Source organism: Phaseolus vulgaris, chromosome 2 (assembly GCF_051622355.1).
Source record: "Phaseolus vulgaris cultivar YP4 chromosome 2, ASM5162235v1, whole genome shotgun sequence".
NCBI lineage: Eukaryota > Viridiplantae > Streptophyta > Magnoliopsida > Fabales > Fabaceae > Phaseolus > Phaseolus vulgaris.
Window position 1 is genome coordinate 49107748 of NC_143499.1, and position 20933 is coordinate 49128680.

General features: G+C 33.3%; 3 protein-coding genes across 3 annotated transcripts; all 3 read right to left on the reverse strand.

Moving 5' to 3' along the window:
- Positions 1-3413: 3413 nt before the first annotated feature.
- LOC137812945 (ubiquitin-conjugating enzyme E2 variant 1A) lies at positions 3414-7875 on the reverse strand. Its single transcript, XM_068615204.2, has 5 exons — positions 7738-7875; positions 6243-6382; positions 5542-5667; positions 5344-5470; positions 3414-3652 (listed from the first exon to the last, which is right to left on the reverse strand). The coding sequence occupies exons 1-5, from the start codon at positions 7763-7765 to the stop codon at positions 3594-3596; spliced, it is 480 nt and encodes a 159-aa protein (XP_068471305.1). The 5' UTR covers positions 7766-7875; the 3' UTR covers positions 3414-3593.
- A 1268-nt stretch (positions 7876-9143) lies between these two features.
- On the reverse strand, positions 9144-16027 carry LOC137812944 (Class II aaRS and biotin synthetases superfamily protein). Its single transcript, XM_068615203.1, has 7 exons — positions 14572-16027; positions 13593-13772; positions 13059-13319; positions 12681-12815; positions 11853-12134; positions 10630-10770; positions 9144-9642 (listed from the first exon to the last, which is right to left on the reverse strand). Exons 1-7 carry the CDS (start codon positions 15883-15885, stop codon positions 9340-9342), a joined length of 2616 nt encoding a protein of 871 aa, XP_068471304.1. The 5' UTR covers positions 15886-16027; the 3' UTR covers positions 9144-9339.
- Positions 16028-17782: 1755 nt separating this feature from the next.
- Positions 17783-19459, reverse strand: LOC137812947 (small ribosomal subunit protein uS19x). The gene is made up of 3 exons (XM_068615205.1): positions 19299-19459; positions 19012-19218; positions 17783-18198 (listed from the first exon to the last, which is right to left on the reverse strand). Exons 1-3 carry the CDS (start codon positions 19299-19301, stop codon positions 17950-17952), a joined length of 459 nt encoding a protein of 152 aa, XP_068471306.1. The 5' UTR covers positions 19302-19459; the 3' UTR covers positions 17783-17949.
- Between the last annotated feature and the right edge of the window lie 1474 nt (positions 19460-20933).

The following is a 20933-nucleotide window of genomic DNA, read 5'->3' on the forward strand; positions in this document are numbered from 1 at the left end:
GGTCCAAACACTGAGGTGGAATTTCTGTGAGTAGAAAGATTTCCATTTTGAGATTAAGCAAATAATTGAAGTTGAGATTGAATTAATATAAGGTTGTAGTTGAATAAGATGAAGTTGATTGATGCCAACGTATGAAGCAAGGTCCCATAATTGACTAAATAGAAACATAATTCCTCCAAACACGTCTAAGCACAATCTCCATACATCGTCAAGTCATTGTACAAAAAATGACACATTAAATACGTCTGTTTTTTCTTTCCCCACCCAGATAGTAAAAAAAAATGGTGAAAATATGATGGTTGGTTTCAACAATTTAGCAGTAATATGTTTATAAAACATTATTCAAAGCTATTATAAAATAGAACCAAAAAAAGTAAAAAGATATGAGAAATAATATTTATTTCATTTTATTAATATGGTATCAGAGTCATTTTCGAACTTATCCTAACGAGAGTTTGTTGGACTTATCAGGTCACCGCTATCGGGCCGTTATCAGACCATTCATAGTATGTTGTCCCAAGCACGAACTATCACTCTCGATGTGAGGGATGTGTGTTGGAGATCTCATATCGACTATTTCATTCTATATAAATATATGTGAACTTGATCTCATAAGTCAGTTTTTTGAGGTTTTAGTTAAGTTTAAAGTTCAATTCTTAATAAAAACATTTAACATTGGATGTAATGTTTAAGTTTTTCTTTCTCTGTCACCACACAGAAATGGTTGGTGGGTGCAGTAGTTCATTGGTGAGGAGTGTGCATTGGGTGTTCCATCAAAGGAAAAAGAAAAGTGAAAGAGCATTGGAAGAGAGAAGGAAAGTGACCTAAAGAGTTCAATAATGAAGGGTATGTGTAATATTTTTTTGTTTAGAAGAGAAGTTATGAGGATTTTTGTCTTTGGGTTGTGATGTGCCTCCACAAGAACACATCACTACAACTCTACATTAGGCTTTCTGGCTCAACTTCCGACCAAAAAGGCAATTTCATTTTGCCCCAACGGATAAGGTTTTGCAATTGCATGAGTGAGTTATTATGCTCAATCAATCAATGAATGCATTCCCCAATTTAGTGTTGATTGAATCTGTGTCTTTCTGGATTACCCTAATATTGATATATACATTCATACACACAGACAAACTTGAAGGATGGGATGGGAAACATGCACATAAATTATTGAAAACCAACCCATGCTCCTATTGCTAGCTACATAAGAACTTTGGATTCAGCGTATCTACATCCACGTGAAACTTCCATATCTCACTCCTATTTTTATTCTATTAATGCAACAAAGGTTTATGTACAACAAACCCATCAACTAAAACTTTAGTCTGTTAAGGAAGTACATAAACACAGACAATAATAAACTTGTTCTAAGTAGGAGTATAGACGAACTCCGACCTAAAACATTCAAGTTGGTCAAGAATAAGTGTACCCTTCACCCCTTCACCCCTTCACCGTTGTGTATTAAATTATCTTTTTTGTAGAGGAGCGTTGTTATGTGATATATATGGATCAAATCCTAACATCTTCATTTATGATCATGATTTTGTCTTAATTGAATGATTAAGACTAAATAATTAAAATTCTTTGACTTGTGCTTGTATTATCATAATATTACATCAGATACACAGATCGAAAGACGATCCATATATAGTATACCATCCAGTCAGACCCATGATTTTACAATACTAAGAAGAAAATGCTAAATTCTTGTATCCATATGTATCCCTAATAGAAAGTGCAGTATGATAAAACATTTTTCCTTCTCTTTTTTGTTCTGTAAATCAGTGCTGTAGACAGCTCCACATTCGTATTGTGTCTTGTACCCAAAAAGACTCGTATTCTCTCACGTGTCCCTGCCACTCATTATGAATAATGTTTACTCAATAAAATTGACAAAAGTGTCTTCTTCCCCATTTCATCATGCCTTGTATCCATCTTCAAAATTCGAATCACGATTCTTACAATATCAATGATCATAATTCTACTATATATATGTATTCCTTTTCCCTCTCTGACTAAGATCAATTTGTGATATCAATCTTATTACCTTGTCATATATAATAACTTTTTCCATTTTCCCACGGTATAGTATAGTATCTCCTACACCATCGACTAAAAACATGGTGTACACATGGTACAACTTCAAGTAAATCAAGGCCAAAGCAATTAAATGTTATAAATATTATATTTGTTTGAATTTTCACTTTTTATTTAATCTATGCACCAAGTCATTTTCACAACTAGTCAATTTGATTCTGCTCTAAACCTCAGTATTGGCCCAACATGATACAAACACTGTCCTCTCTCTCTTCCCTTCTTTAAATTGGAATTATTGTCAATGAAACGTAAGTGGCTTTGGTAAAACTCACTTTTTGGCTCTTTTCCCGCAAAAATCTAAATCAATGCTCTCAGTCCTTAACTTCATAATAGTGCTTTTTTTTTATCAACACCATGTATCAATGCCAACCATGTATCAAATAATTTTATGGATTGATTTTCGGGTGTTTCTTCCAACACCCCTACATTTTTCTTTCGTTATCCTTACATTTTTTTCATAATACTTAAATTACTTTTAAACAGTTTTGGATGATTCAAAAAGGTGTTCCTTACATTTTTTCATAATACCTAAATTACTTTTAATTTTAGGTGATTCCAAAATAGAGTGATTCATAAACAAAAGGTGTTGAAGACGAAAAAATAATTCCAGAATTCAAAAAATGTGTTCTAGAAAGTTGTTCCAAAAATATTCTGGAATGAGTAGTCCAGAAGTCATTTTTAAAAAAAGTAAATAGTTATTCTGGATGCAGGAGAAAGTTGTTGGGGGTGCAGGAAGAAACACTTGAATTTCTACTTGATTGTCAATTGTCAGCACAGCCCCACCCACACCATTATCTAACAATGCAGTGCAAGGAATTTGGATGTCTATACAGAAATTTATAATGATACCAATATTTTTTTGCATTTTCATAGTGGGAAATGGTGTGTGTGTCATCACAGGAATTTTGTGAACTTTCTTAACTAGGGGCTTATGGTATGTGTACTAAACTTAGATTAATAACCTTTATATTCTGTTCTGAATCCTGACAAACTATATAATTGAATAATGTAACTATTCAGGTCTAAATTGTATCTAATTAGATAAATAAGTCAAGAAAAGAACGTATGACTAAAATACAATAAAATTCTATTATATTCAATTAGATAGGTTATTTTTTAAATTAGACAACTAATTGAGATATCGATTAAGAAATCAATGGATCAATTATTATTGACAAGTAGAATTAATAAAATAATATTCAAAACAATTCAATGATAAATTGAACGTTATCCCACAAGATTAGGATGAAAGAGTGCATACGACAACCTACACAAATGAATACATACACAGTTCCAAAAATTAGAATCCGCGGTAAAAACAGTTTCAACACCATTTCACAATAAATTTCCAAGGATACGATGGTTGCTCTTTAATTGCTCCAGGTTACATAAGCAAGTGGTCCATAATTACATTTATAAATGTGTTAACCCATAAAATGGATTATCGATCGAATATAATTATATACATTATTATTCTTTGATTCTCACCTGAATTACATGATACAACATCTCAGCACCAGCCCCTTTTGGTCAATCCTGCCATCTTCATTGCCTAAAAGTCATACATACACATGATTCAGCTTCCTCATACACTTCTTAAGACTCATAAGACAAATGCAAATCTTCTAACAACCGAGTACAAGTTGCAACAATCATATCACAGCAGCTTATAAGCTAGGCATCACAAGCTAAAAGATAGGAGTTAAATTTTCTTTTATCCAGTTGTACCGGTCGGGGCCGAATGAGCCACATCACTCAGCATCATTAACCGACCGGCCGACCGAATGATCAACTACGTTAAGGAACAAACTGAAAATAAATGTCAAGTAAGGAAACATCCTATAAATCATGATAACCTCCCTATAAATCAAAGTCAAGCCCCGCCAAATCCGGATGACGTTAGATACGGCCCATGAATAAAATAGCCTATTATCAGACACTATGAATAAGCATTATACAAAAGATTAAGGTACGCTTTTATCAATTTTATAACATACACTCAATCTAGAGTACTTACTTGATCGTCGGAGAACCTTCTACAGATTTACTGCCGATCAAGTGCTAAGGAGCTAAGGAATTGAAGAGTTGAAGTCAAAAGGATTGGAAGAGTTTATGAGCTGAAGTACAAGGGAGCACAACCGAAGACACAACTAGAAGAGCGACCGATATTGCCAATCTCAGGTACTATCTAGACTCACTTTGTCTATACACACTAAGCACCTCAAATCACGATTAAAAAGCAATTGGGGCCCAAACTAATCTTTCGTACAACCAAAAGCCCAAGGCTACCACAATAAATAGAAGAACATTCCAGAACACAAGGTACGAAAAATCTAACCCATAACTAGTACACCTATTCAAACCCAAATTAAGTTGAGCGTTGTAGTACAATTGCAGGTAACCCTGCTATGGAGAAGACCGTGAGACCAGAAGACTCAAGGATCCTCCCAACAAGCCCACAAAGGAGAAATTCATCCCTACAAACTTTACATGAACATATATAATTTTACATGAATTAAACGTCTATAGATATGTAATTAAATTGCCAACTATATACTTTAATTATATAAAATTTTGTAAACTTGATCTACTTGATATTTGACAATACATGACAATAGTGCGTACATGTACTTCGACATCGTTTTGTTATGCAATGAAAAAAGATATGTACTTGGACATCAATTTATAGTTATACACTGATCATGCACTGAATTTGTAACTTTTAGCTAAAATATAATTGAGGATTCAAGTCTATAAATATCAAACCTGGGAATACCCACACGAATGTAATGCAGTATCTCTAGTGACAAACGTGTCTACAAACAAAAACTCCTAATAAGCATAATGGCCAGAACAATCCATCAAAAAATTATGTTCCAGCTATTCTAAGAAGTTAAATGCTGAGTAGCCCAGAAGTAATTAGTCACATGTTTTCAACGACCTCATCTCCAAAGCATTACAAGCAACAGGATCAACACTCTCAATAATCTATGACAACTAATATTCAATTACTTAACCAACAGATACATAAAGTTCACATCCAATAACTTATCGATAGGTATATGCAACAATGATTCCACCACTTATCCAACGGATGCAAAAATTTCACATCCATTTACTTATTGACATGAACTATGAAAATCCAACTAAATTTACAGAAAAAAAAAACAGCAATGGATAAAAAAAAAGATGAAATTACAAAAGGCTAACTAATAACAACAATAAAAAATAAGATTGACACACCTTCAGGTGGCTGAGCTAGCTTTCGATTTTGTGGAGACATCATTTCTTTCTTCAATTGCATCAAAATGTCTTCCATTGTACACTCTCTTTGCCAATTAGCAAGCATAGGAAACAAATGTGGCTCAACCTGGAAATCTAGATATAAGATAAAATTCAAATACAAAAGAACAAGGAATCCTCAATTAAAGTGATACCTACCACTCCAGTTTCTTGGTTGAGACAAGTCATGTTAATCCTAGTCTGAAATCTAACAGATGGTGGATTGTCTGGATAATCCTTGCCACAAAATAATTTCAGCTGGTAGATACGTCCTTCATGAACAGTCTGGTAAAAGAACAAGAAGGCCAATTCATCAAAAACAATATTTTGTTTTGGCAGATACTAGTTCAACATTGTTACAAGAAGACAGTACGCATAACCTTTGTATGGAATTAATTAAAAAATATTAGTTGTAAATACAATTAAAACAGTGTCAGAGAGAAAAAAGTATCTTGGAAATAGAAAACGGATTTAATTACTTAGAAATATTAACCCATATATTTTAAACCATATTAGCTCTGAATTACATGTGGTGTACTATAAAAGAGGATGACTCCAAAGGAATCATTGCCCATAAGGCCATAACCATTTAGTTCCCAAAGCAATGTTGTAGGAAACCAAATCCCTGGTAACAATACACCCTCCTTTCCGATTGAAAAATAACCAGCTCCAAAATGAGACAAACACCAAACTTAGCTAACACAGCAATGATGAAGTGTATTTTCACAAAAATCGAAAAGCATAGAGTCGTACTGTCTTAGGCTAATAAATTTCTAGAAAAATAGTGAGTTCTGCAATTTTGCAAATAGGTGTTCATTACATCAAGTGTACCAGAGATCCAAAGAACAGAAAAAGCTTACACCAGGGGGGCCAATAATAGTCCCGGTCCATGACTGCATGTATATATCATCAGCATCATCCATTCCATAGCTAACCGTTCCATCTCCAATTCCCTTTTCACCTCTCTCAAGTTCTTCCAATAATCTGAAATTCCTAGGAACTGCGTACATAGACCAGATATTTTAACATAGGAGTAAAACTATAAATCTATACTCTAGAAAAAACAGTTTTAATCAAAGATGAACACGATCAATGATCAGTGATAAATTACATTTACAAGTTGGAAAAAGGGATAACGTGCAAATCAATTCACTAACATTGAGTTTCAGTCCACGATTCTAGAGTATATGTTTGTCACTTCTGAATATCTAAGTTCACACGTCCACTATAATTGATAAAAGGAGAATGAGTGGATCCAAATACTGTCAAGTTTAGCAGCAAAGTTATAGAATTGTTGGCCTGATTTTAGCTTAAGTTAAGAGAGATCAAGTAGGCATTGTAGTAGACCAAAAGTGAACAAGCTTGCCAGAATTCAGTCCAAAAACAAGTGCCCCAATTTCAAATTATAAATAACATGTCCCTATTGACATGTGACCCATTCTGACATATGTCATATAATTACTCCTCATCAATAATAAGGATCCAGACGGAAACACTTCAACCAATTAACCACTAAGGAAATATTTTTAGAAACTAGATTCCCATGAAATTTCCTAGCAGACAAACATAATCCCTCCTATAATTTCCTGCTACGGATATCAGATCGTTTGTAAACATAATAAGTGTATTTGTAAGTTTGTAAACATAATAACAGTTTCCGTACAGAGAGAATTTTATTTTTAAAAATTGATAGAGAACTACATCACCACTTTGACCCTCCACTATTTTCCTAATTTTCCACCCTTTCAATCTTTGTATTTAAATTATTACCTAACATTATAATGTCAAGGAATGATGATAAAGTGAGAGGCACGGTAGAATACAGGACAACAATGCAGCAAAATACAATTAAATATACAGAGAATATGCTAGAGCATGGTACCTAAGTTTCCACGCTATGTTAACCAAGCAGCAAAAGAACTTTATGTACAATCTCAGCAAGCAACAACACTAAAAAGGAGGTATTCTCTAATAAATAGAAACAAAGAAAACTCAACCCTTCAAATTGAAGGCTTCTTATTTTTATATTTAGCCTTTTCTGTTTCTTTATCATACCGCTAGGTTCTGGTTTAAGTTAACAGTATAGCACATACATATTCAACACGATCACAACTCCAAACACAGTATTTGTACCATAACTGGGCACACACAACAGCTGAACTCCGGGTCCAACGAACCTCGTTTGGAGTATATGAAAGAAATAGAGTGAAAATAGAAGATGTAGATCATATTCAGAAGAAGCATAAAGTCGTAATTAGCATGGTACGTGTGCGATTACTGATAGAGAGAAAAACCTCCAAAAAAGTGGGGGAAAATAAGGGAAAGAAGAAGAATGGGAGGAGGTTGAGTACTGACCGACGACAGTGGATGGTTCTGAAGCCATTGTTGAGGGTGAAGTGGAATTTGGAGGAGAAGAGGGTAGGGTTTTAGAATTGTGGAGATAGAGAAGAAAGTCACAAAGTTAGAGAGAGAAATATATATATATATATATATATATATATATATATATATATATATAAATAGATAGATACAGATATAGATATAGTGATATAGCGATTATGATTGATGATGACAGGGACTAAATGTAACAGCTGTGAGAAAAAGTAGAAGTCCGTTACACCAACACCAACACCTTCTATTCTATCTGTAGTTAATTAATTAATTAACTAATACCAACAATTAATATATTAATAGAGTAACGCTTAATGCGGTATTCGAAGTGCTTCTTTTTATAGTAATGATTTGGTAGATGCTACTTTATTACGTTGCAACTTTTTGTTAACCAATACATTATTTATCGGAACAAAAGTATAATTTTTTCATGTTTGTTTTTAAATAATTAGAATCATTTGATGCCACATACTTTTATTTCATATTTGTTTTACCTATTATTACCCAGACCTAATTAATTAATTAATTAATTAAAAAGACTTTTACTCCATGTGTGTTTTTACTTAATTCTTATTTTTAATAAAAATAATCTTTTCCTTTTACTTTTGGACCTGTATTGAAAATACAAAATAAATAAAAAATCTCATTAAACAATTAGCTTCAATTTTCAATAGTAAACTGCAAAATTAAATTAATATTTAAACCATACCACATTAAACAAAAAAGACACGTACATTAATATTGTTTTGGATTGGAGAGAGATGTGAAAATTTGAAGGTGATGTTGAATATTTGAGAGAAAAGTGTAAAAAGGAGAAATTATTAAGATTAAAGTATGTTAAAACGAATTTATGAAATTAATTAAAATTTTGTAAATTGATTTTGAATTAATTAAAATTTTGTAAATTATTTTCAATACAGTTAAATAATTATTTTCATAATCAATTATAAAAAATAAAAACAAAAAACATAATCAATTATAGTGTTGATTATCCATTCTTCATTCAACATTATGCTTTTATCTTAGATTCCAATGACCATTATCTCTTCCTAACACCTTTGAATGACAATCAAGCACCACTAAAACCACGCACACTCACGATGAACCAAAACAATAAAGGGTACTATTATAAAATCAAGCTACCACACCCATGCAGAAGGAAGCCTTCAGCCACTACCCAAATTTTGCTCCTCTCATTTCTTTGTTGATCACAGGATCCAAACAAGTGTGGCCCCTCCTTTTCATCCATCAACGTAAACAATGACAACAGTGGAAACAAACATTGCTTTAGGAGAACACATAAGTTAAGCCCAGTAAAACATAAACAAATGAAAAGGGACCAAATTTAAGTTGAAGTAGGGGAGCTAAAGTTTGAATTGAACGCTTGGCGACTTGATATATTTTTTTAATAAAAAATGTCATTTCCTAAATTAAGTTTCTTAAATGAAAATGGAGGAAACATGAAATCAAATGTCATCAAAACTTGCACTCCCTCAATACTTATGTTAAAATGATCGCCGAACTACAAAGTTGAGTTGGTGGGTTGGACGTATGAGACTGGGAGCATTAAGGGTATAACCGTTTACGAAGTTCCTCCACAAATTGTGTTCTATGAGTCTTTATATCAATATTGGCCTCCAGATCTTTCAATTGCACCACGCCTTCTTCTTTTACTTCCTGCTCATAAACAAGTACCATCCAAGGGATCCTTGATTCTTTTGCATATTCGAAGTGCTTCGTTCTTCTTTTATGGACCAAGAATTCTGCTTTCACCCCTGCATCCCACAGTTCTCCAGCTAGCTCTGCAGCAAGTGTTAAATCATTCCCCAATATGCTCACTAGCACTTCTGTCTTCGTTGGACGAACCATCTAACACAAACAACACAAAATTAAGACATACTACAAAAGGGAAAACAAATTTACAAAATAATGCCTAGACAATGCCACCGTTCAAACTTTCTTGGCCATGAAATAAACCGAGACGTTCACAACATGAAAGGAACATATAAATTATAAACGCGTTGAGAAAGCTAGAAACAAAAGGAGACAACCGGGACATCAGTGTTATCATTATTAAATGCAGCAAAATGATGCAATTTAACTGTTTCCGCACAAACAGCAATGCTAGTTACACACAAAAGTCTGTCAGTAAGTGCTACCATGCATAACAAGTCATCTTAGTAGAGAAAATATTGATTCTCAGTAGATGCGTGAAAACAACAACATGGATCTTCCTATAAAAATCAAATCTGACCCACTATTTTTAATAGTGTACTACATACATTTGGGTATCACGTGAGTGAGTGTGTGCACCGTCGCATTGTATCACCCCAATAAGAATGTTGGGTACACCATACCGGACTGGGTTTTGCAAGGAACTTATTTATTATGGACTCTGGTTCCATTGACCTGGAGACATGTTCTTTGTCCTACTGCCTCTCTTCTGTACTCTTTGCCTCTGATCTTTTTTTTACAACCTTTCAAAACTATCTCAAAAACCAGGAAAGTAGACAGTGGTGTTGCCTAATATCTCAAAAGAGACATTCCTTAAGTCAACTTCAACTAATTTGAATCACAAACGTCTCTAGTAACGCGATGCAATCATGCATACTACATGGGTGCATATATTTGGCTGTTTAGATTGATTCGTTGTTAATAAATGATAAAGCTGATTTCTACAAGTGACCTGGCTCATATTCAAATAGTTTAGTTTTTTCATGATAACTCAACAGCTGAAAACCAAGTCAAACCCTAAATTAAATTACTGAACCTGGACTACCTGAATAAGAAATATTTAATTGTTTATACATAAGCATCTAAAAAAATTATTCATCACTTATCAAACATTTTGATCACCTGGTTCTGATCCTTTTGTTGTTGCTCCATTATGGCAAACACTCTCTCTATTCCCAGACTCACACCAACTGCCGGCACTGTCTTTGAACCGAACATCCCTATAAGGTTATCATATCGCCCACCAGCAGCAATTGAACCAACCTGCTCAGAACCACATTTCCATTGCCAAATAGAAGTTTAAGATCTCAACAAAACAATGTAAATGGAACGCAGGAACAGAGTATTTGCACAAATATGACAAGCATAGAACTACAGACGTATCCCACTTCAAATAATAAAGAATTTTAATTTACTTCCTCCTATCTCCAGAGGCTTTTTGAATAACAAATATTAGAAAACCAGGTTGGGACCCTACAATTACAAATTAAATTTAGTATTGATTGATTGCACTTTTTATACAATAAAACATAAGCTGAACTACAATCATCAACTTATCTGTCCCCACCCCGCAAAAAATAGATGGGTTGAAACTTGAAACCACATAAAAACCAAAAAATAAATATCATTAATCCAGCTGTAAATTCTAAGCCAAACAGCATAATATCCAAATCATCAAGAACCTAGTCAGTTCTTGCTTAATTTGAACCAACACATCATCAAACCCCAAATCCTAAGTCAGCCGTCTTCACAGACCCTAGATATAGCCAAGACATGGACTTTAACATCCATTATCTTGACTCCTATAGCTAATCACCCCTGTGCTCTGATTCCGTTCATAGCATCTCAATGCATAATTTTCAACCTAAATTTCCTTTTAGAAAGTTGGGGGCATTTAATTGTACTTCTGTTTACTGTACTTGAAAACAATGTGGCAGTTTAGTAATTAAAAAGTGAAAATAGGAAAGGAAAAAAGGGAACAGAAAAACAAGTAAACACAACCTTAATTTCTCATCCTAACAAATCAAAAGCCACATGCAGTCTGATTTAACTTCTAGTGATTAAAATTAACAACACTTTTCATATAGATCAACTCTTTCAAATTTCAACTCCATTTCATAAAAAACTGTTTTATCTTTCATATCATCTTGTGTTTCAATTCAACTGCACATTTACAAGAAATAACTAATGAACATGTTTAGCTTGTTGCATTTTGTGATGCGCAACATAGGGAAAATCCACTATACCTAAGCATCCATAATGTGTTGTGCCCCTGAAAGGATGACAGATAATAGAGAAAAAACAATTTAGAATGAAGAGGAGATAAAAAAAGACATGAAAAATACCTGAGTGCCTCCTTTAAAAACAGCTTCAAATATAACTCCAGTATAATAATCCAGACCTCTGGCAAGACTCAAGTCAAAAACCACTTTATCAATCCGTTTTGATTTTTCCAGAGCTATAAATAAAATTTCCAGTTCCTTCAATGCTTCAGAAGCTCCTTCATTTTTTGAGAAATCACTACCCTCATGTATAAATTTAGATAATAATGCTAAAGGAGATCCTTTTTCCTTAACAAAAGTTTCAATTCTGTCAGCCGTCTCAGCAGTTAATCCTTTTTCTTCCACCTGCAGCATCACAGTAAAAGCACATTACCATAATAATATAATCATGAAGTTGAATGTTATAAATTTTAATCAGCATTATACCTAAAAGTACGAGAACAATAATGATTAAGTCTCTATGACCTAAGCCAGTGAATGGATGATATATGATCTTGCTACCAGTAACTTCCAAATAGGACATAAATGAATGGAAAATGAACATTTTTCTTACAATCCAGACAGCTCAGGGACGAAGAAACCACAACACAAAAAAGAAATCATATACAATGAGGTGACCATCAAGACACTAACAGTATGTTTGCCTCCTCAACAAATCATACAAGATTTACCCAAAAATATGAAGGTACTAAAAATGAAATCAATCCCTAAACAAAAACTGCTACCCATAAATAATGCAGTAATTATGAAGTTTTTTAAAAAATAATATTGAATAAACAAAGCCTATTTCATTCAAAATGTGCAACAGTAGATATAAGATAAAAAACTTTAACTAATCGTTCAATAAATAAAATTATAACGGAAATAGACACAAACAACATATGTCCTTACCATTTCTTTTTTTATCTGTTGAAAAGACTGCTTGTCTAACTTGTCAATGCTTGAACATATTGTCCTAAACTTTTCAGGAGGTACACCACATATTTGCATCATGCCATCCAGTAACTTCCTATGATTCAACTTTATCTGAGAAAAAAAGTCAATAAAAGGTGAACATTTATTTAGAAAATATTTAACCAATAAGTACGAAAATCACAATGGCATAACTATAGATGATGAGTTATGATGTGAACCAGACCCCAAATAAGTATTGACGGAACATAAAATAAAAAATGATGGTTGATGCCAACTTAAATTTTTGAACTCAATAGTGAGGTCTACAATTTCACAAAACAATACTTCTAAAGAATGAATATTATAAAAACCTACCTCATATTCTCCAATGTCCAGCTCATCAAGTAGCTCAGTCAAAATCCTAACGACCTCAAAGTCTGGGCCCATTTTTTCAGGTGGAGTACCAGCAATATCAAAGTCGCACTGATAAAATTCACGGTATCTTCCCTTAGATGGGTTATCCCTTCTGTAAACCTTAGCTATTTGGTACCTTTTTAAAGATGTCAGACCGTTCATAGCCACAAACCTAGCAAATGGAACTGTCAAGTCATACCTCAAAGAAAGAAGCTCTCCACCCTATCAAACAAGTTGATTATGAATTAGCATGAAGTTGAAGTACAGCTCTATGAATTTAAACAGAAAGGGGATACCACTCTGGCATAGAATTATAACAGTGGTCGCTAAAAACAGAAGTTTGTATTCAGCATAAGAAATAGAAAGAAGAAAAAATCTATAAGAAAAGATATCCCCTGCTGTCAGAATTTTGAACTCTGTAAGCTTATTCTCACAAAGTATCCTTGCCCAGAGAAAAGAGAAGCTTTAGTCATAAAAGGCAATAAGCATATTTACCTGGTCAGCAAGATCATAAATCAACTTTGAATCTTCTCCATATTTTCCCATGAGAGTTTCTCGCAATTCAAAAACAGGAGTATCTAAGGCAGTGGCGCCATGCCTCTCAAAAACTTCCTCTATTATTGAAAAAGCTTTCTTTCTAATTGTCATTTGTTCTTTAGCAAAATCACGAGTCCCCTGATAAATCATATTGTGAAACTCAAGGTAAGATTACCAACAAACATATCCCACCCAGAAACAACAAAGGTTAAACAATTCCATTATCTATAGACAACACGCACAGATTACAGTAAAAAAGGAATACTAGTTCAGCAGTACAAGCTGTTAAAATAGGGTTATGTATAATTGAAAGCAAGGTCTTGAGCAAAATGACTTCAAAGTATGTATTGTACAATGAAGACTATCATTCTCATGTCTCTATCAGAGTGAATTATGGCTAACGAAAGTCAATATCAAATTACAAATGCATTGTCATCTACATGTTTCTTCTTCTTCTCAAAAGCATACTCATCCAATACCTGTCCCGCCTAGTCAACCCAGAGCATATTACTCCATTACAAAAATTCTAATTGACTATTCTATTGTTAAAATGCCCACAAGCAAATAACTGAACAGCATGCACATTTCTTCCATTGTTCTGTTTCCCATCACATACAACTAAGCCATTTCCTTGATAATTGTCAATGAGTATACAATTTCGAATACATTTAAATTATTATAGGTCAGTCCTCAGTACTAAGGATGTAACTTCCTACAAAGAATTAAACAACCAGCTCTTTTCATGAAGTGGTAAATTAAATGTAATCCTCACAGCAGTACACAAAATGCATTGAATAGATAAATTAATCAATAAAGAGCGCAGACAATTTTTTTTCTCGGACCACAAAGGAGTGGAAAACTTACGCAGACTATAACACAACCAATAAACACAAAGTTAAAAAAAATCAAACCGGTAGCCAAACATAAGAGAAATTACCTTAGGAATCTTGGGCAATCTTCTGCTTTCATTGCTCTCCACGACATCCTTAACTTTCAATAAAAAATCGTTAAACTCAGGTTTGGCCAAATCCAAAAATGATAGGAAATCAGCCACCCAAGTCCCCAAAGCTATCTTTCCATGACTCTGTAACCTCTCCTTGAACAATGCCAAAATTGAGCCAGTCCCCTTCCCCAAGACAACTTTCTTCTTCTTCTTCTCTGCTTTTGATTTCTCCTCTACTTTCGGATTCTCACCATTCTCCTTAGCACCTTTTATCACCTCATTCAACTCAGCAGCCTCTAGCACCGCAACAGCCGTCACAGCTTCCCATGCCACAACTTTCCACACCAGCCCCAACAGCACAAAGACCTCGTGTGCAAACTTACCATACTCCTTTCCCAAAAACAAGTTAACAGCCTTACTAAAACCACTGCTTAAACCATCCTCAACGGGGCATTCGTTCCCAAAAATTTCCCCAACACCCAATTTCAAATCTTCACCACCAATACCCTCCAAATTACTCTTCGCCCGTGCCAAACTACACTCACCGAGTTCACGCAATGCTGCCGCCAACGGCAGCAGCACAGTGCACACAGCTTCCTCACTCCCAGCAGCGCTCTTAACCCCCGAATTCAACTCAACACGCATCCTCGAGTGCACCGCCTTAGCATGCTCCCTCACACTCCCGTGAACCTTGGGAACCCTCGCGACGGATCGAACCTTCTCCTTACCAACCGACTTCGATCCGTTGAGCAGAACCCTCAAGTCCGCGGCAACGCTAACCTCCTCCTTGGAGTTGTGCCCATCGCCAGAATCCATCAAATTGAAAGCTGCTACGTCAGCCTTCAAGGCCTCGCAGGAGAACGCGGCTGCAACATCGGCGAACGCGGACAGTGCGGCGGAGTGGTGGTCGAGAATGGCGGAAATCCCGAGCAGTGTGGAGCAGGTGAGTTCATCTTCCGTGACGAGGTCAGAGTCATCGAATCGGAAATTACTAGGGTTGGAATTGAGGGTTTCGGCGAGGGCGAGGGGAATCCGAGAGGGAGCGTTGGAGATGAGGAGGCTGTTGAGGAGGACGAGAAGGAAGGCGCGGGATTCCTCTAGGGTTAGGAACTCGGGGACGGTGATGCTGTGATTGGACGAAGACGACGTCGTTATGGTGGTGGTGGTCTTCTTGGAGGATGAGGAAGAGAGTCTATCGAGTGCAGTTGAGTCGATCCGCACTTGAGAGAGAGCGGCGGCGACGGCGCAGACGGCGGAGGAAGAGAGAGAAGAAGCCTTGGCCCCAAGCGTGACGGAAGCTTCGGCCATGGCTCTGTGAGTGTGAGGAGTGAGAAATCAGTGACGCGAGGGTTTAAGTTGGGTTGAGTCGAAGGTGACGCTGCGTTTTCTTTTTTCCCAACATTTTCTAATTTTTTTCTCCTCTCAGTAAAAACAAGAAAAAAAAAACTGTTATAATTCTACCTAAAATATAAACAATTTAATTAGTTTAATTTTTTAAAAATATATTATAAATAAAAATGAAAAAAAAAAACACTAATCCTTAGAATTCATAGTAGGCTATGATGCTTCTTATAGTGTAAAATATGTATTTGACAACATACCAGAATAACAAATAAATGATGAACCATTTAAAGTCAATGAACATATAACAAATGAAAGGACAGTATTAAAAAGATCTGAAAGGCATTAAAAGACTTGTTATATTTTATGATTATATGATTTATTTACTATAGTTAATTTTTGACTTAATAGTTGAAATCAATGGATTTTAGAGATCATAATATGAAGTTTAGAGATCTTGTTAAAAAACACAATACTAGACTTAAGTCTAAAGGCTTCTATTGATTAAAAAAAGACCTTTTTCTCGAGTTTCTAAAAATATTCATTTAGAATTATCATGGCATGACATGATAATTGAGAATGATTTAGAGCTTCATCCACATTGATGTGAAAAACGCTTTTCCTAATGAGAATTTAGAGGAAGGAATCTTTAACCTAAACGCTTTTCTAAATGTAACGTTTTTTGTACAACGGAAGGAAAAGTTTATAATTTTCTTAACAAAATGACAGTGTTAAAATAACATCATAAATTAAAGGTAATTTATACATGAAAGCAAACTGATAAAACCATCGCTCGAATCTTGAGAACTTCATACGATTTTGTTTTACAAGAAAAGGGGTTGCAATTGCAACCAACTTCAACGGATTAAATTTCATTTAAAATATAAAACTGGACCACTCATTTTTAAATGACGTATGTTGATATCGAACACACATCCATCCACACTTATAACACTGTTAAATTAAAAAACTAATTATTAGATTTCTAACAATAATAAAACATACTTATACAATATTAAAAGTAAAAAATATATTAATTTTTTAAAAATTAAATTTATTATATAAATTTTCTTTACAATTATAAAAATAAAAAACAAATTCTTTTAAAACAATGAAAAACATTAAACTCTAAACCTTTAAAAAGAAACTAAAACATACTTATACACATTGTCAATTAATTTAATCACACAATTATATGTATTATGTTTTTATATAATTTATTATAGATCCATATCTTAATATGTGTCCATGTCATATACTAACACATAATTTACAATACATTTTACCGTGAATTCATTGTTTTCAAAAGTTACTTGTTAAAGATTATAAAATAAAAAACATTAATACCAATTTTTTTTAAAGTACAATAATTTATCTAAAATAAACGCAACTATTAATCGCTTCTGGAACAAAATAAATCGACAAAACAAACGACATTCGAGGCGCAATTTACTTCAATTTCTTAATACGCGTGCAGAAATTAATAGAGCAGCAAACTTTATAAATCCATGAAAACATTTTAGTGCTAAAAGTAAGTTTTGAAGGCTAACTTCAACTTTTTGCATATAAATCTTCCAATTCAAAAGGATAATATATAAAAAAATTGAACTAATTTTACCAGTAAGCCAAATCATAATAAAATCATTCACGTTAAAGATTCTATAACCAAGTATTAAAAAAATGGAACATCAAAATTATGCATAAATAAATTTTAGGCATCACTGAGTAAGTGCCATTAATATGGTTTTACTCAACCAAAAAGAAAGCACCACATGCAGCTTTCACATCTTTAAAGTAGATGAGAAACATATTTCCAAAAACCAGGTTGCTTCTATTAAGAAGCAATTACTTTTAAACATGAAACTTCACACAGAATAAAATCTTGAATCTATGGAATTAAATCATGATAACAGTATGTTAAAACATAGATAGGTAACTGAAACAAAAACGGTAAAACAAACAAAACCTCTGATAAGAGTTGGTTTTCTTCAGACCACTACAAACTAAACTTAAGTTTCCCACAAAAAGTTCTCACTTGAGAGGAATAAACCTGGATGAGTGAGTAGCACCAATACCAGGTCTCCCGTGCTTAACGGGCTTGTATGAGATAGAAAACTCGGCTAAATAATGTCCGATCATCTCAGGCTTGATTTCAACCTGGTTAAAGGTCTTGCCATTGTATACACCAATGATGCTACCAATCATCTCAGGCACAATGATCATGTTGCGGAGATGGGTGCGCACTGGTTCTGGCTTCTCACCTGCTGGAGCTTCCCTTTTCTGTGACCAAATATAGCTTAAATATCAGAAAATCAATTCAAATACTACAATTAATAATTATTCCAAAAAAACACAATTCACTTCCCATTATGCAAATGAAAAAAAGACACAAATTATTGGATTAAACGGAATTAAATATTAAGTTTTAATTAAGAATTTAATCTCTATTATTGTCCACACTTTATTACTTTTAACCCATAGGCACGTGTACCACCTCTAGAGCAATTGAACATGTAAATGCGCTGCTTCATTCTCTGGTCTGTTGAAAAAATTATCTTACAGCAAGTTTCTTTTACCGTCTTCGTTTTCATGGTGGAAATACTAAAATTTGACTTTAAGCACATTCAAGCAAAATTTATAGATACAAAAAATAACACAAAATCAAGCTTGACTCTCTTTCTCCATAGCACAAATCAGTTTTGTTTGCACATTTGCAGGAACGGAAAGAAATAGAATGATTTCACTATACATATGTTTGTTTTGACAAAAAAAAAGATAAAACAAACAACCTTCGAGTTAGGAAGAAAAATTAAAAAACTTAATAATAAATTTGCTGTTAAGATAAAAGTATAGGAACATAAGTTAATTTCAACATAAACCAATGTCTGAAAACAAATCAAAAGCACTACAGCAATTAAAGATTAAGCAACGAGAACTTTTATGCGATGCAGCAAATGAATTCATTCAGTATACGGCAAGAAGTGCGACCTCATAATTATTGGTAGGTGTAAAACGAGAAGATGCTGTGGAAATCAAAATTGAAAGCAAAAACCCCAAATCAGGAATGAAGAGAGAAATAATAGAATACAGTACCGCTTTGCGGAGCTTCTTGATCAAGGCCATGGGCTTCCTGGTTAGGCCTCTCTGGAACCTTCTACGAGCGCGAGCACTGAAAAGCTTGACGAGTTCATCGGTGGACATATCAAGAAGCGCATCGAGATCCACGCCTCTGAAACTGAACTTCTTGAACGTTCTCTTCTTTGGGACTCCTGCTGCCGCGACATCGACCTCAACATCTGCCTGAAAATTCAATCACAGCGATGAGAACCAAAAACCAAGAGAGACATCATTAGCGTAAACGTCCTGGGATAGAAACTCACCATTGTTGCCGCTTCCTAGGTTTTCAACAACAAGAAGCAGATCTGATGTGTTGGTTTTGATTAAATATTAGGGTTTTATGCACAAACCCTAAATCATATAGAGTCGCGTGAGTTCCTGGACTGGGCTTCAATGTTAGTCTGTTCCCCCAAAAAGCCCACTCACTTTCAGTTTTTTGGTTAAAAAAATAAAAATATATCATATATATATATATGATTACCACACACAATAAAAAGATACATTTGAGATCACATTATAATAATATTATAATATTTAAAATTATAAAATAAATTAAATAAAATTAAAATATTATTTTATTAATTTGTGAACTGTTTATGATGTTAATCTATCACCGTCCAAAATTATATTGTTTGATTGCAGGAGGAAAAGTGATTGAAAATAAGTAGAATTAAGTGGAAAGTTTGTAGAGGATATAAATTGAATTATGTAACCATTTTTTTTATTGTTTTAATTAACGTTTTCTTGTATTTTTAATTAAAAAAATATTAATATTTATACAAAATATATATATATATATATATATATATATATATATATATATATCAGTTTGTGTATTCGTGGTTAAAATTTGAAAGTAAAGAAAGAGAAAATATATTTTTATTATATTATGTATAGATCTATTAAAAAAAATATTGCACAATCACGTATAGATTACAAAAATATTCAAAATATAATTCATCGTCACCTTATATATGTGTCTTAATTAATTAAAAAAAATATTCGATTTAAATTCAACTTTACCATATATCTAGATATATGGTAACTCATAATTATCTCTTAATTACTGGTTATTGATATCCATATATATTTAACAAATATTATCATGTGTTTATAAATAAATATTTAATTGATATTATCATTTGTGTGTTTATAAACAAATATTTAACTGATATGTCTATTTTTATATACATTTTTAAGCAATATTATAAAGGAACAATCCAAACAAAACATCTAAATTTAGGAAAATGAATTTACTGGATAATTTATAGGTGAAAAAATGACTCATATTTGATTATCAATAGAACCTGATCGATCATGTTTTATGTAGTAATCAATTACTCTTGGTATCCATAATCAATTCATCTTCAACCCAATTAGTCATTCATCCATATTTGTTATTATGAATAATCGAGTTTTGGATCCCAAAGACATGCATGTTGACCCTCAAATACTAAAAAGATCAATATGTTCATGACACAATGTCTTAGAGGTTACATCTCCCAATAAATAATGCAAGATATCATAAAAAAACAATAATGAAAAAATAATTTTAAAAAATTTGTACACGTAATTTTGAATATAAGATTTTAATTAATTATACCAAGGCAGTGGTCAAAATCATTTTGAAGTACTCATAGGTATATAATCAAACTTTGAATTATTAATAGGTATATAGTTGCATTATGTGTACTGAATTTTTGATTACTTTATGAAAAACATTATTCAACTTGATTGTATCTTTGATAAATTTGAAATCTCAAGTCATGTTATTGTTGACCTACATAATAACATGCAATTAATTGACCCACACATGCAACAATTTTGAAAAAAATTGAATGGAGTCATGACCAATTATGGTATGACTTATAACCGATTATATATAAGTGTGACAATAA

Excerpts from the sequence above, each read along its gene's own strand:
- LOC137812945 (XM_068615204.2), bottom strand. The coding sequence starts at position 7,765 with ATGGCTTCAGAACCATCCACTGTCGTCG. Across the intron at positions 6,383-7,737 it reads AGAACCATCCACTGTCGTCG|TTCCTAGGAATTTCAGATTA; the intron begins GTCAGTACTCAA and ends CTATGTACGCAG. Across the intron at positions 3,653-5,343 it reads GCTAGCTCAGCCACCTGAAG|GCAATGAAGATGGCAGGATT; the intron begins GTGTGTCAATCT and ends TATGACTTTTAG.
- LOC137812944 (XM_068615203.1), bottom strand. The coding sequence starts at position 15,885 with ATGGCCGAAGCTTCCGTCACGCTTGGGGCCAAGGCTTCTTCTCTCTCT. Across the intron at positions 12,135-12,680 it reads AACAGATAAAAAAAGAAATG|GTGGAAGAAAAAGGATTAAC; the intron begins GTAAGGACATAT and ends GTGATGCTGCAG. Across the intron at positions 9,643-10,629 it reads AACAAAAGGATCAGAACCAG|ATGGTTCGTCCAACGAAGAC; the intron begins GTGATCAAAATG and ends TGTTTGTGTTAG.
- LOC137812947 (XM_068615205.1), bottom strand. Across the intron at positions 18,199-19,011 it reads TCAAGAAGCTCCGCAAAGCG|AAAAGGGAAGCTCCAGCAGG; the intron begins GTACTGTATTCT and ends ATTTGGTCACAG.